Genomic DNA, 15,514 nt, shown 5'->3' with positions numbered 1-15,514 from the left:
GTGAAAGTAGGTGTGTAATATCCTCACCAGACTGATTGCACGCTTGAGAAGCTGATGCTTTATTATAATTGGTGATGAAAGTTGTAATAGATGGTTGAAAGAAAGGACTTTGTAAACTAGTTTAAAACTTTCACACAGGTTGCAAGTGATCTATAGTGAATGGCTAATTGTTTCAACATAATGTTCTTATTCCATCCATGTCTTTGAGGCATCTATTAATCAAGTTTGCTCATGAGGGACAACTCAGAAACACTCCCACATGTAAAATTTAAAACAATATTATTTGTGGCCATCTTTGGACGCTCATGTCAACACATTAATTGCTTCATATGATACCTATCTTTAATCAGATAAGCTTAGTAAAACTGGCACTCCTTAACCTAATGTTAAGCTGCTTAAACCCAAGTTAAGTCAAGTTAAAAACAATTTTTCCAGGGACATTGATCTTCGGTATTTAAAATGTAAACCATCAGCAGTGCATATTATGGAATCATGGCAAGTTGAAGGGGTATACCCTCATAACGAATTACCTAACCCCAGGCTTAGAATGGAAGTCATAAACATTATGATTGTTTTATATCTGTGTTATTGATTTCCAGAATTGGTGAAAGCAATTCATAAAAATCAGAGGAAATGTATCTGTGGTAAAAATACAAAATGTGATTTAAGACATTTTATTTGATTGTTTACTTTTAATATAAATATGGACATTTCTAAAGTCCGTTTTAATAAAATCTGGACTAAAAAGTATAGTGGCAAATGATTTTTTTGATTCCTTTAAGCAGGTCATGTAATTTCTAAGGACCAATCATGAAATTTGAATTATGGTTTAAGGTAGAGTAAGTTTTAACTTTTATATATGCATGTCGTTTTAGAGACTATGACCTAAATAAAATAATTTTGTATATGATAGTTTGAATAGTAGTATTTTCAAAATCATTGTTGTGATTTCATCTTTTATTTTCTTTGTGGGTGTGTTTTAGAGTGAGGAAGCTGAAGCTAATTTTCCTATTCTGTTTTTTCAAAAGGGGAACCATCATCTTCCCAACTCCACTCGGTTGTTCTTAGATTTTTTAAATCTATGCTTGCGTTGATGTCTTTCTGGAAACGTCTCCATTATTTCTTTTTCATTTTTATCTGCAGTTAGAGCATTGGGCCCCTCTTTTCACCTTCAGTTTAGGAGGCAGAAATATGAATTTGCTTGCCTCCTTCAGAAGTCTGTTTTTTTGCAGGAAATTACATTGATAGTCAGTCAATACTTTAAGTGTTGCTATAAATGCAGCAAACAATTAACCGAATACTTTAGAAATGTCGTGAGAGACAGATTGGTATAATAGGAATATATCAAGCACATGGCAGCATTAATTGGTATTTTGGAATAATTTAAAGTTAAACAATTTTTTCTGACAGTCATGCACAACAATAGTCACTTACCTCCATCGTAAAGCCTATTACTTTGAAACATTGTTCAATTAGTTCAAATTGAGATTTGTAGAAACTATTGTTCATAAAATCTTGCACCATTCTTATGTTCTCATTTTGCAGGTACCTAAAAATTGTAGATAATGTCATTAAAGCTCAAATGATATAATAAGTTTAAATAAAATCAACATTAGGGCTTATATATCCAACATATTATATTACCTGGGAGGTTTGCTCTCTGACAGTTTGTAATGTGCCAATTTCTTCTTCTCTGTCAAACCAACATACATGTAATAAAAAATGTGAAAATTCCTCTCTCCTCTGTAAATAAAAGAATGATGATATAAGATTTTTATAGTGTAGCAGGATCTCAAGGAAAGGATAAATGCTTTTGGGATTGAAGTACGTGTCATTGGGAAAAAGCTTAAATAATTTACCAAAAACACAGTGCAACCTCACAAATGCCTAGCCTTCCTATTTCAACAAATGCACTCAAGTATCTCTTTTACTTCTCCCAGAACCCATACATACATTATTGCAAGGCCCAGCAACCGCCCTTTGTGCGCCAGTGGCACAACCTGGAGTGTCACAACACCTCATCCACCACACACTCTGATGTATGTCACAGCACTGGACGCCCAAACCACTATCAAAAAATAAGTGCCATGATATGTGTCCACCATAACTACTATTTCTTTCAACCACCTACTTCCGTCTGTGTGTACCTAACAATGTCACTCCATCTAAAAGTCCACAAAAAATCATGTAGCATACAACCACATCTAGTCTGTCTCTGCCACAATTGCAGGACTTGACTTGCCTACTTCTCAGCCATCTGCCACTATCCCCAATTCCGTCCCTCTCCATGGCTCCATGGAGACTGGCCACTGACATTGCATGGATGACAGAGCCTGGTAAGTGTCCTTTCACATGAAGAACCAAAGAGCACTGTAACACAGTTTAATACACTGTCAACTACATTAACACCTCAATATTCCTTAACAATGTACTACCTCATGCCTTTGTTATCAATGTAATCAAAGGTTTCAAGTCTGCTTTTTCCTCAGACTACACATGCGCTTGTTCTGTCCACCACTAGTGCCACCAGTCCCTACCAATATACTGAAGTAATTTGTTTTGCTAAATGTCCAGAATCTGTAACTTCCAAAATTGATTTCCAGTGTAAGGCAAATAAAAGGTATACTGCAGCTTAAAAGGTACATTCTGTGTCAGGCACAATATGGTCCAGTATTACCCCCTCCCAACTGTATATCAATGGCATTGGTAACTTCATGGGGTGGAAATGACTTAGATTATGAGGGGGATCACTGAGGGTCCTGTCAGAAATATCAGGAATACTCAAGCCAATTCCTCTTATAGTTCTTCAATTCTACATGGGTGACAAACCTTGGATCCAGAGGATTTCAGTGGATCTTTTAATTCAGATGCAGTCAGTAAGTATTGTGACCAGCTTCACTGGATTTACCCATCACTCAAGGTGAGGGCACTAAAATCAAGCATTTTCCAAAATAAGGTAACGGCCTGAGAATGACTGATGAATGTTACTGATCAACGTTGTAGCTGTGAATTCTTCTAATGTTTATGTAAGTGTTGTAGGTTATCACATTGTTGTGTCAACAAACATACGTACTAAACCCAGAAATTAAAATAAAGGAAAATGCCTGATTGTGCCGTTATCAGTCAGGAAGAACAACACAGATTACATACACATGGCCTTGCACCATCTAGAAGTTGCTTCACATCACCTATATGTAAAATGCACAATTCATATGTTCCAAAGTGTCTTTGTTGACAGCTGCAGTCACTTAACATCCCCTGGTCACAACATTACAACCTAACTACCACATTGTATTAAGGGTCCCACTGCAACCAGGACAGCAGCCTTCTGTTATCCAGCAATCAGGTAAGTCTCACACACCAGAATATCCATACCACTGCGTAACCTAATTCACCTCATTGTAAACTGGTAATATCTAATACATTTGTGTAAGATGAAGTTTGTTGGGCAGGGCTCAGAGATAGCATCTATGGCCCATGTCCTCATATTAATCTCAGATATGCAATACCAAATACATAAATCTTGTTGTTAGAAAGCAGCTTACATCATGGGGTCCACCCACAAACACAGAGCTAGTGACACTGGCAGGTAAGACATGTTATTGTCTACAGTTAATGGGTCTGTTGTAAGCATCATGAAGTCTAGAACTCGAGTTATGATTGGAAATTGCTTATGGCACTGCTGTGGGTTACTTACAGAAGTCATACCATACCATATTTACACATCCTATTACAAGTTTGCAGACCAACAAGTCTCTCTTTCATTCACAAAACCTGTGTCACAACAGCCATAGGAGTAGGCTCTATCCACGAGTGGAGGCAAATATTGAATTCCAGCAGAGGACCCTCTATTTCTGAAGAATGGCATCACAGCGGTACATCACTTTAAAGAGGACAAGAAAAGTGTTGCCCATGTGTAGGATGACCCACCTATCACCAAGTCACTGCTGGCCACCAGCCTTCCTCATTTGGCTTTTTTTCTGAAATGCTTGTCCAAGACCAAGGGTGCCTATCCCAGCAATGCAGAACTCATTTACCCACAGCTGCATCTCTGTTGATACGCTAGATGAATCTCCTGTCCCACTCCAAATGCAACAACAAGCCTAAGCCCCGATTCACAAAGGTACATTTAGACAAAGGTCTAACTTTACGACTTTCGGTATTCACAAAGGGCGTTTACTACTCATAAATGCCCTTTCTGAATACCAAAAGTCAAGCTTTCCGACTTTCAGTATTCACAAAGGGCATTTACGAGTAGTAACCGCCCTTTGCGAATACTGAAAGTCACAAAGTTCGACTTTTGTCTAACTTTACCTTTGTGAATCAGGCACCTAGTCTTTTCTCTAGCATCATGTGAGACGGAATACCTTGGTTAGCTATAGGCCACTCCCATACTACATTCATCACATTTAAGGCTCCCTGTTCCATTTTTACGGATCTTTACAGATAAATACAGACAGAAAACAATGTGTTTTCTGTCTGCATTAATTTTTTTAAGTGGATAAACACAGCCAATCGTGCTTCTTTTAAGTGTCTCTCTGTGCTGCTTTTTAAATGAATTCTAGCTCAACAGCTGAGCAGATGGACAGCTTGGTAAATAAAAAAAAATAGGATGACATTTCTTTAAATAATGGCATAAGTCAACATAAATTTGTGGTATAATGCTAATATTTAGTGGATGTATTGTTACTTAATATTTGGCAGCTTAAATAGCTAAATCACGACAGACATCAAAGAATGAGGGTGTCTCTATCAGTTAAATAAATATGGAAATATACAATTTTACAACTTCATTTATAAACAAAACAATAAAAAACTATGGATAAATACAGATTAAATGGCCCAAACAAATGGCATAAATACAGGCTGAAATGTTAAAAAAATAATTACCATGAAACCGGAACCCCCTATCACCTTTTAAGTCAATCCTCAACATCCCATTTAACCAGGTTGATGAGTGAGATGGCAATGCACGAGTGATGCTTTGGCTTGGGGACGGCCAGGTCTCCAATGGTAGGAATTTGGAGCTGTAAGTCGTGATCATAACTTCTACACTCTAGGGAAATGTTATTTTCATTTCAGATGTAGCGTTCCATAAATCAGCATCTGTTAGTTATTTAATTTTCACAAAGACCTGTACACAGATTTGATACAAATTTGATCATTAAGCAATGCAAAATGTATTATATCAATGTTGCTTCTTTTAATTTAGCCCTTCCAATTAATTTAGCTAATTTTTGTTTCTCCTCAGTTTTGACCCTTTGCAATATCTATTGCCTTAGCTATCCCCTCAGACTGCTTGGTTGCTTTTGGATTCTGGTGAATTAAGCCAATATAGGGGCATCACTGACCACACACAAACCAGAAACTCTGGCAAAGCACAACTTCTCCGGGTTCCATGGTTCATGTGTTGCTCCAGTCTATACTGGATTTTTCGGCAGCATAGGAAGCAGCCAGGTCCATTTTTTTGTCCCATGCTGCAGGTGGCTATACAGCGGAGAAGGGCATTGTAAGAAACTGCCTCTGTTTGCATGATGACTTCCAGTGTTTTGGACTGATGCTGCTGTTTTTTTCACTCTCTGTACTGGGACTCTACTAACCGGGACCCAGTACATATGATCTGACCCCTAAACATGTTAAAATAATTGGCTATACTCCTAATTGGCATATTGAACTAAGTCCCTACTATATGGTACAAAATGGCCTGTAAGTTAAATGTCATTGTTGGACTGCTGCACATATTGTAATACGACTTAAGTGACAATACAAACATGACTGCTGGCCTGTCACAAGTTATCTGACTGTACAGGTTTAACCTGCAAATTCAACTTATTAAACTAACCCCTTTTAACAGGCCTAACCCCTACTTTTAGATATCAGTAAGTCGCCCCTAAGTAAGCCTTGATGATCATTAAGGCAGGTGTCTGGTATTTAAAAGTAGGACATGTAAAAGTTTATTGTAAAACATGTCCTTACAGTGACTAGACGCAAAAAGCTATTTTCACTGTAGCAGGGTTGGCTGTTCCATTGCAAACGCTCGGAAATTAATATTAAAATGAAATAATGTTATCTGCACTTAGGAACCAGAGGAAAAGTTAATTCTTTGACTTTAAATTTTTTTTTTATTACATCTACAATTCATTGGCCGAGTCGGATTTGTACTAAATTCTTTATGAAAGGTATTTTTAAAAAGTCACCTTTTGCCTGCCTGTAGCTTCAACTGTCATCCAGGAGACGAATAAGGAGATTGATGAAGGTGAACCTGCTCTCAAAACTGAAACAAATGCCTTGGGTGTGGGCAGGTGTTTTTTTCCTCCAACTGGATGGCTATCTGTGCAGCACAGAGGAAATTAATTATCTACAATGAGGCCTAGATTGTTATAGGCATTTGTTAGACCTGGGCCTACATCTTCCCTTTGTTCCCCAAACAAGTCAGACACTATTACCAGTGAGAGAGGGAGCTGCTCCAAGAACTGATTTTGAGTGACCACAGAGAAAAACGTTGCCCATTTCCCTGCCTGCATTTCTAGGGTTGGCATAGGATCTCTTCACAAGGGAAGAATGGTTCTACCATCTTGGTTTTAGGTAGAGAACTGCAGTGCGGGATTGTTTGCTGCCAGGCAATGCTGCAGAAGTGGGTAGGGAAGTTCTTCCCTACTGGTTAGGGAGGGGCCAGGGTCTAGCACTCATTCAGAAGATGGTGCCGGGGATATATGTTGCACCCTGGGTTCCTTCTACAGGACCTGTGGATGACAAAAAAAAGACCTCACCACCTGTTGAGATCTGTGAGGACTACGCTAAGAGCTGGACATAATCCCACTTGTACCTAGATCAAAGAAGTGGACTCTGGAGGTCAGTTTGCTGAACTCCTGTTAAGCTAGATTGACATAAAAGCTGCAAGGAGTCCACTTTCCTGATAGAGCCCAGCTGACCAGTTTCAACTTGACCTGCCCTGGACCCTGCTGCTGGCGTCTGTTGGAGTGAGTCCTGATCTGAAAGTGCTGTTCCTGAGGCCCTTGAACCCTTGGCTGGGGACAGAGTTAGCTTCTCCTGCCTAAACCTAGAAATCTGGAATTTCTAAACTTTTGCTAACTTTCTGCTTGGAGAATCATTGTGGGACCAGGACCATTCTGCCAGCTGATTCACCAAGGGTGAATTACTGGTGGGCCTGACTGAGAAGCAGCTCCCACTTTGGTGGATGGATTGGGTATCGTCACCATGGCAGAGTACTTTACTCCTGTCATGGTCCGGGTACTCCACCTGCCAAATTTAGAGATGTTTGCCAGCCCAGCAGACAACACTCACTTTACTAGAACCACGGTCATAGCGTTTCCTGTAGATACATTAAATGTTTGATGTATGGCTATGTCAATATGACTGAGCCGTACTTCAAACTTTCAATATTTTTTTCTACTTTCAAAAAGAAAATACTAAAGTAGGATTTTTTAAAGTAATAAAACAATGACCACCTCTCACCATGGAAGATTTCTCCCATGGTGGGGGTCATTTTGCTGTTTTCACTGCCCATTACTGCCAGACTGTGCCGGATAGTGAAAACTGACCATGTGTTTGCCCACTGTAAACAAGGTGGGCAAACACATTGCCAAACATCTTACAGCCCTTTATCCATTCGTTGGATCTTCGGAGGTTTATGTCAGCGGCTGAGACTAAGTCGTCTCTGCCATTTCCATACTGAAGTTTTGTCTGACTCTAAGTGAGGCAGGTGGATCTTCGCTTTGCAGGAGAGGGTACTTTGTTGCCGGTCTAACGGAGTACCCTCTCTGACAAACTCTAAATCAGCCTCTCATTCCAAAGGTAGAAAGCTTCACCAGGCCATATGCTGAGCAGCATTTGATCAACGCCGATGAGTTCCTGAGACTGAACTGCAGACTTTTCTATTTGGAGCTTTTCCCACTTCGTCTATGGCTTCACTGAGTCCCCGCCCTTCATCAATCAGTCATCAGAGAGCCCGTCTCTGGAACCAGCCTGCAGCCTTCCTTGCTGTGGACTCTACCTTCATGAAATTTTCTAAGTGTAAATGTAACTTTCTGACGGGACCAGGCCAACAAGTGTATCCGACCAGTGCTCCATCGTGGTCTGCCTTAAACCTTAACCTTGTCCAAGTCTAGCGTGACAAGAAGCCCGCGGTTGGCGCCTTTTTACATTATTTTTATTTAACACTTTAAAAATCTATATCTCTGGTTCCACAGAGATTTACAAAGGAAAAGGTTTGCTACTTAGTGGTCGGTTACCATATAAAATTGACGTTGGTGTGTACTCAATGATGTGTATCAGCAATTGCAGTCACAAATAACTGACACACTGTTTTCCAAATCACAAACAGGATTGGGTACACATTTTTATTTGCGATCCGTAACGGTTTACAAAAGTTACTTGGAGAGTTAGAAAGACTTTTGCACATGGGAAATCATTCTTTTGTGATTGGAACACCTGTGACTTTGGACGAGCATGCTTTAAGAGCACATGAGTTTAGTACATCCGGCTACTAGTTACTTCATGCTCTACTGTCAGATATGGCCAGAGGTAATCATCATAAGATTTACCATTAAAGGCTGTGACATCCCTCCCGTAGCCTGCCAAATGTTAACCCTGTGAATTATTAATTGACTTTTTTGAAGAATTTTTTAGGCATAGTGTTAAAGCACTAAATCCAATCTATGACACATTTTCTTTGCTCCCTGTGCAATTTGTCCTATTGGCTGAGTCACATTGAAACGCTGTGTAGCACAGCTTATGTGGTGCGGCCTAGCAGATTTTTGGGGGTATGTCTTGATTATTCATCTAGCAGAGGGAAGAGATAATTGGCAAAGATTTGCAGACGTCCTGCCTCATTAATATTCAAGAACTCTGATATCCTCTGGATCCTTGTGAATGCCTGCAAAGGCAAGGATGGAAGCCCAAAAGGCGTCCTATTAAACTGAAAGATGCCTTCCATAGTTATAAAGGCTGTGAGTTTTTGACTCTTTGTATAACTTGATCTGATGGTATGTGCTTTTCAGATCAAGTTTCCTGAAAAAACATCCATCTTTAAGTAACAACATCAATTCATTTGTATGGGGCAGAGGAACATTTTTGGTTACACTGTTACGATTGACACTGCATAAGTTAAGCTGTCATCTGCCTTGGTTGTAATGACAACAGGTGAAACCCACGTAGCGCTCTCAATCGGTTCAATAATTCCTTCACCCACCATGTCATCAATCATCTTTGTGACCTCCCCCTTACTACCAATGGTACTCGTCTTAATGCATGTTGTACTGGTACCACATCTGTCTTTAGCACTATTTTATGTACATATCCCTTTAATTCATTCACTCAATCCATCTGCAAATGCCAATTCAGCCCCCTCAATGATTTTCTCTATTGAAATGCCTTCTACTACCATAACCTGGTTGGGAGCACTCGGGCTGATGATTATATGGAGATCATATTGGTGCTGCCAAAATTGTAGGACCAGAATCATACACTTTACCTTCCACAGATCTGTCCAGGAACTCAATTTTTGTAAACATGTGTCCCGCTAATATCAATTTTTTCACCCTGGTACCCCAAGACATTATATCCTTAGGTAACAGACCTACATTTGACCACTCGCTCATAAACATGTGCCTAGGGATTATTGTGAATAAAGATGATAGACTCAGGATGAGTTGAACAGCTGTACATTTGATTCAGAAGTCTGCATTTAGTCCGATAAGTCTCTCTGAGTATGTATTTGAATCATCAATACATATAGTTCTATCTTCTTGTTCATACATCACGTTCCAACTGCCTTTACATTCCTCTTGTACTACTGCAACTTTAGGTTTGGGATTTCCTTTGCACATCCATGCAACTGACATCTGCGACTACACTCCCTGCAGTCCTTCCCTATTGCAAAGCACCCTTTAGAATCAGCATTGTGAAAGTTCCTTCCACACCTAGAACATGTTCGGTTATTTGACTTGTCAAGAGTTGATGTTTTACTTGAGGGACTGAGATTTGTGGCTGCTAATACCTCGGTTGCTTTGTTCTTTTCCACAGACATAACATCACCAGTTCCATTGTCCCTCTTTGCCATGTCCTTCATACCGAACTATGATTGTTTTACACAACCTTAGCTATTTCAATAGTGCCTTTCAGTGCTGGATGTTTGGCTGTCCATAACCCTCCCTGCATTTGCTTTGCACTGTACGATCAGTTGATTGCTTATCAATTCATTAGTCATCCCGCCAAACTGATATTTGATTGATAGTTCTCTTAGTCTTAAAACAAATTCTCCCACATATTCACCTGTTTTTTGTGGTTATGTATAAAACTTGAATCTACTCATCACTACATTAGTGTCTTTGCCAAGTCATTTTTCCAACCTTAATTTTACGTCTTTGTATACATCCAGCATTTCACCCCATCCTGATTTGCACCAAACGTAAGTATTTAAAGACATGCTGCCACTCTTTGCCTAATGTGCTCACAAAATCCTCTCTTTCTTGATGGCCACAAACCCTGACCATCTAATGCTTCCAAGTAATTTTCAAAAATATCTATCCATTCTCCCCATTCAATGGGTGGAGACCCTTTCGAGATTAAAAACATTGGTGGTGGTATCATGCCAGAAGATGCTGTTGGATACATTATTCCTGTATGAGTAGTGATGTATCTGAAAAAAATTGATCTGTATTATTACAGGAATCACACGTTTTCTGTATTTATTTTATTGTGTAATTTTTACTGTTGTTAAGTCCTTTCTCTATTTTTCTGCCCCTTTCCATCCAAGCCTTAGCCCTTTCACAGTTTCAAGTGCCGTTTTCAATCTCTAACTGAACTCAAGTCCTTTCTCTATATTTATGCCCCTCCCCTTCCAGACATTAGTCCTTTCACAGTTTCTATTTCTTATACTGGAATGGATACAGTTGAGGGAGCAGTCGGAGGCAAGGACATGAGGAGTGAAAAATTATGGCTTCACAGGGTATGGGCTAAGCTCCGTTGGGGTCGCAGTCTGAGGCAAGTTTATTTTTAGGTCACGCCTAGGCAGCACATGTGCTGTCTCTGAGACATGCTGTATCTAGAATATGGGCTTCACGAACCACCCATCTTTTTCATTGGTTCCTTTTACTGTCCTTTGTAAATGCAGGCTTTTGATTGGTGAATACAGTTCGTAGTCCCTCCTTTTGGTGTTTTGTAAACTCCCATGAGGACTGCCCCTGTTAATTGTTCTTCATTTTAATTATAATAACTTCTGGCCACTCTTTTTTGTTTACTTTTGGCTTCCCAGCTAACATACACAGCATTTGCATGTCCTTGTTTCCTACTCATCAGACGCATTACAAGGGCACCTGTTCCATGCACTTCCACCTTCCGCAGTTGGGTTTCAAGCTAACAAACACACACAGCATTTGCATTTCTTTCTTTTCTGCTCATCAGATGTGTTCCAAGGGTGTCTATCCCGTACACTTCCCACTCCCTTTTTTTTTTTTTTTTTTTTTTTTTTTAAATTTTTTATTTTTCTCTCAACAAAAGTAAGTACAGTATCTCTTACATTGAACAGTTTACAATATTCTCCTTGATTTCTATTATTTTTATCACCTTATTTGAACAATAAGAAAACCTTGAATAAACATTGAGAAAATACAAAGAATAAAGGAGGCTCAGTCGTCCTTACTTTGCTTCTCCTTCCAGCTACTTATTGGCTCCCAAATCCTTCTCCCAGAGTTCTTCCTCTCCTCCCTTTCCGAGCATAGATATTTTGCTCCATATTATATGCGTACAACATATTTGCTAACCACGTTTGGAATTTTGGTGGGTTTTTGTCTAACCAAGCCCTAGCTATTGTCAATCTATAGACAGCCATTATCACAAACAAAAATTCTGCATACTGCTCTTGCTCCCCTTCAGCCACTCCTAACATGATCCAAGATGGCACTAAAGAAATCACTATACCAAGAGATCTTGCTAAAAACCCCTCTATCTCCTTAATCAGTGTTTGTAACTGGGGGCATGTAGCAAATATATATACTATCTGCCTCTGACGCATCACAGCGAGGGCAGTTAATTCCTGTATTCCCACCCCATTTTGCTATCCTTGCAGGAGTAAAATATAGAAAATATAATGTTTTATAGTGTTGAGACTGCAGAGGGGCTGCACTTAATATTGTGCGTCCTAAATTCAGAGATTCGAGAAACAGGTTACATTCAACTCCTATTTTATCTGCCCATTTCATGCCAAATTTCTCCAGATCATCCTGGGTTTCTTTCAGCAGGGCTGCATAAAATGACCTTATTGAGCAATCACCCATCAGCTTAATTTTCTCCATTATTTCTATTTTATTAAAGCCTGCAGGCCCTCCCGTTTTGTTTTTAAAGAAGCTTCTAATCTGCAAATATTTAAAAAAAAACCTATTGTCTAAACCATATGTAGTTCTCAAATCCGAGAATTGCTTGAAACCATCCTGGGAGAACAAATCTCCTACTTGCGTAACCCCCCTCACTGCCCATTCTGCCATTATCTGATCACCAAATATTTCAGGTGGGAGCGATCTGTTATTAGTTAAGGACACATATCTATTATACCTCCCCATCTTCACTCTCTTTGAAAAAGCGTTCCATACCGTAACTGCTGCCTTAACAGTTTTGAACCTAGTTCTCTTGAAATAACTAAAATCTGTACATTTTAAAAAACAGTTGTAAGGATTTGCCCCTAACACAACAGCGTACACCCCAGTAGACATGTTATACATTCTTGCATCATCAGTATTCCCCCCTATTAAACCTTGTATATATTGTAAAACAGTTGCCATATAATACAGTCGAAAATCAGGTGCCCCCCATCCCCCTTTTTCCCTAGGTAATGTCATGAACCTATAGGCCCTTCGAGTTTTGCCGTGTGCCCAGATAAACCTATTACATATAGACTCTAAACCATTAAACCAGCTGGCTTCAAACAACAGGGGTATAGACCTGAAAAAGTATAAAAATTTAGGTAAAACCAACATCTTAATGATGTTTGTACAGCCTACCAGTGAGAGGTGTAGATTATTCATTTTTTCCAAATCCTTTTTGACTAGAGCTATTAGTGGTGTCATATTGTTTTCTACAATCTTATCTATTTCTGCTGTAATTTGCACCCCTAGATAAGTTGCCGCTCCCACCACTCTGCCGTCATTACATATTGCCCACTGATTTTTTACTATCTGAGTTTTACCATTATTCAGGCTGTATCCTGAGAACTGGCCAAACCGCGCAGCTTCTTCTTCAATTACCCTGATAGCTTCTGAGGGTTTCGCAGTTAGAATAGCCACATCGTCAGCATATGCTAATGTCTTTAATCTACAACCATTTAAAACTAGTGGTGGAATCTGAGCATTACTTTCTAACTTACGTATGTAGGGATCAAGGTATAAAGCAAAGAGGAGAGGGGAAGAGGGGCATCCCTGCCTTGTTCCTCTCTGGATCCTGACTGCGGATGATTGTCCTCTATTGACCTTTATCTTAGCCGTCGGATTTATATATAGGGTCTGCAGATAATAATAATAATAATAATAATAAATCCTACCCCTATACCATACCATCTCAAAACTTCCCATAGGTACCTCCAGGAGACCCTATCGAATGCTTTCTCAGCATCCAAGAACAGAGCTGCCATAGGGTCTCCTAGAGTCCCTGCTGCATCAAAGGCCGTAATTACTTGCCTGACATGTTGAGTTGTTCCCTTACCCGGGATAAATCCATGCTGAGAAGGGGTTACCAATGATTCGACTACCCTAGACAGTCTTTTCGCCAAAATTTTGGAGAACACCTTAACATCTGCGTTCATTAAAGTGATGGGGCGGTAAGACCCCGGGAGATCTACAGGTTTACCCTTCTTCGGTATTACGATGATGTCTGCGCCGCCCCATGATTCTGGAACAGACTCACCCTTCTGGGCTAACAACATAACGTTAAACAATTCTCTTACCAGAGACGATTGGAAAGTTTTGTAAAATTCTACCGGAATCTGATCCGGACCAGCTGCCTTCCCAGATGGTAACTCCCTCAGGGCCTCATCCAGCTCATCCAAATGCAATACCTCTTCTAGCCCCTTCCTATCCTCCTCCGATATCACTGAGGGTTCTATCTCACTTAGATATGTCCTTACATCCTCCTCTCCCTCAGGACCATCTTTTGTGTAGAGCTCCGTATAGAATTGTTTGAAAACCTCTCTTATCTGTTCCACTTCCTTGACCCTACTTCCCTGAGAGTTCCTAATCTCCTTAATATCGACCAGAGCATCCCTTTGTCTGGCTCGAACAGCCAGTATATGGCCAACTCTTTCACTGAGTTCATACACCTTTTCTTTATTTGCTATATACCTCTCTACTGTTTTTTTCCCCATCTCATCCATAGCTTCTGCCTTAAGAACAACTATTTTCAGTAAGATTTGATCTATTGGTGATTGTGTGTGTATGGCTAACCTAAGTGCTTCTTCTGCTTCCTCAAGTGATTTATTAATTTGTTCAGCTTTTGCCTTCAACATTGTTTGGCCCATAATTACATAGCTCAGGGTTTCTCCTCGTATTCCTGCTTTAAAAGCATCCCAAACTATCCCCGACGATGATGTACCCCTGTTTATCTCCCAATAATCCTTAATCCAATTGTTCATTCTTTCCCGATACCGTTGATCCTGAAGCAGTGTTCTATCAAATGTCCATTGCCTTAGCTCTTTATTTCTCCTTTGCCCAATTCTTAGAGATAAGACTAACGGGCTATGGTCTGAAATGATCCTCGGTTCCCTATCTATTCTAACTCCATCCAGCAGTCCTCTTGTTATTAAAAAATAATCAAGTCTCACCATTACCTGGTGAGGAGCTGAAAAAAAGGTACTCCCATCTAAATTTGGGTGGCATTTTAACCAAGGGTCTTCCAATAGGTTATGTGCTACCATATCTGCCAGGGCTGTATAAGTCCTCTTTTTCCTCCCTGTGTATTTTCTGGCAGGGTCTAAAAAACTGCTGTCTGCATCATGTATATTCAGATCTCCACATACTATAATAGGCTCCGGCCAGTGTGCCAACTCTATATCTAAAAACTGAAAAATATCCGGATCATCTCCTGTGGACCCATACACCGAGACCACCGTAATAATTTCTCCCCTAAAACTTAGTTCTGCCATAACCCATCTGCCCCATTGATCCTCCTTCTTTCTCCTAACCAGCGTGTCCTGTCTCCTACCGAGAATCACCACACCTCTTGTTTTGGTGTTTTGGCTAGTTTTTGCTAATACATTAAAGCCAAGCTGGTCCAGTAAATATGCTTTATTGCCTTCAATATGTGTTTCCTGAAGACACACTAAATCGAGATTCAACGATTTGAGCAGGGCGGCGGTTTTGAGCCTCTTGTTTAATTCGTTCAGGCCACAGATATTTATTGAGGCTATCCTACAAGTCATCGTGATACATATTTTTCCCCCCCCCACACTCTATATATACCTGTACCGCCAATATTTCAATATTCATTATTTCCTTGTCAACAGTTTTTA

The 15,514-nt window shown here is 39.9% G+C and overlaps 1 protein-coding gene across 1 annotated transcript in view; it reads right to left on the bottom strand.

The window, feature by feature from the left end:
* The window catches only part of MYO3A (myosin IIIA), a 1,336,625-nt gene that overhangs the window by 762,315 nt on the left and 558,796 nt on the right, over nucleotides 1–15,514 (bottom strand). The window contains exons 15-16 of the mRNA XM_085630108.1: nucleotides 1,645–1,743; nucleotides 1,435–1,549 (exon numbers count right to left, since the gene is read on the bottom strand). Coding sequence (XP_085486234.1) covers nucleotides 1,435–1,549; nucleotides 1,645–1,743 — 214 coding nt within the window. The remainder of the gene's footprint in view (nucleotides 1–1,434; nucleotides 1,550–1,644; nucleotides 1,744–15,514) is intronic.

The sequence above is a fragment of the Triturus cristatus genome, chromosome 10 (assembly GCF_964204655.1).
Source record: "Triturus cristatus chromosome 10, aTriCri1.1, whole genome shotgun sequence".
NCBI classification, from domain to species: Eukaryota; Metazoa; Chordata; class Amphibia; order Caudata; family Salamandridae; genus Triturus; species Triturus cristatus.
Note: the sequence above shows the minus strand (reverse complement) of the source record. Positions and strands in the feature narration are given on the sequence as shown.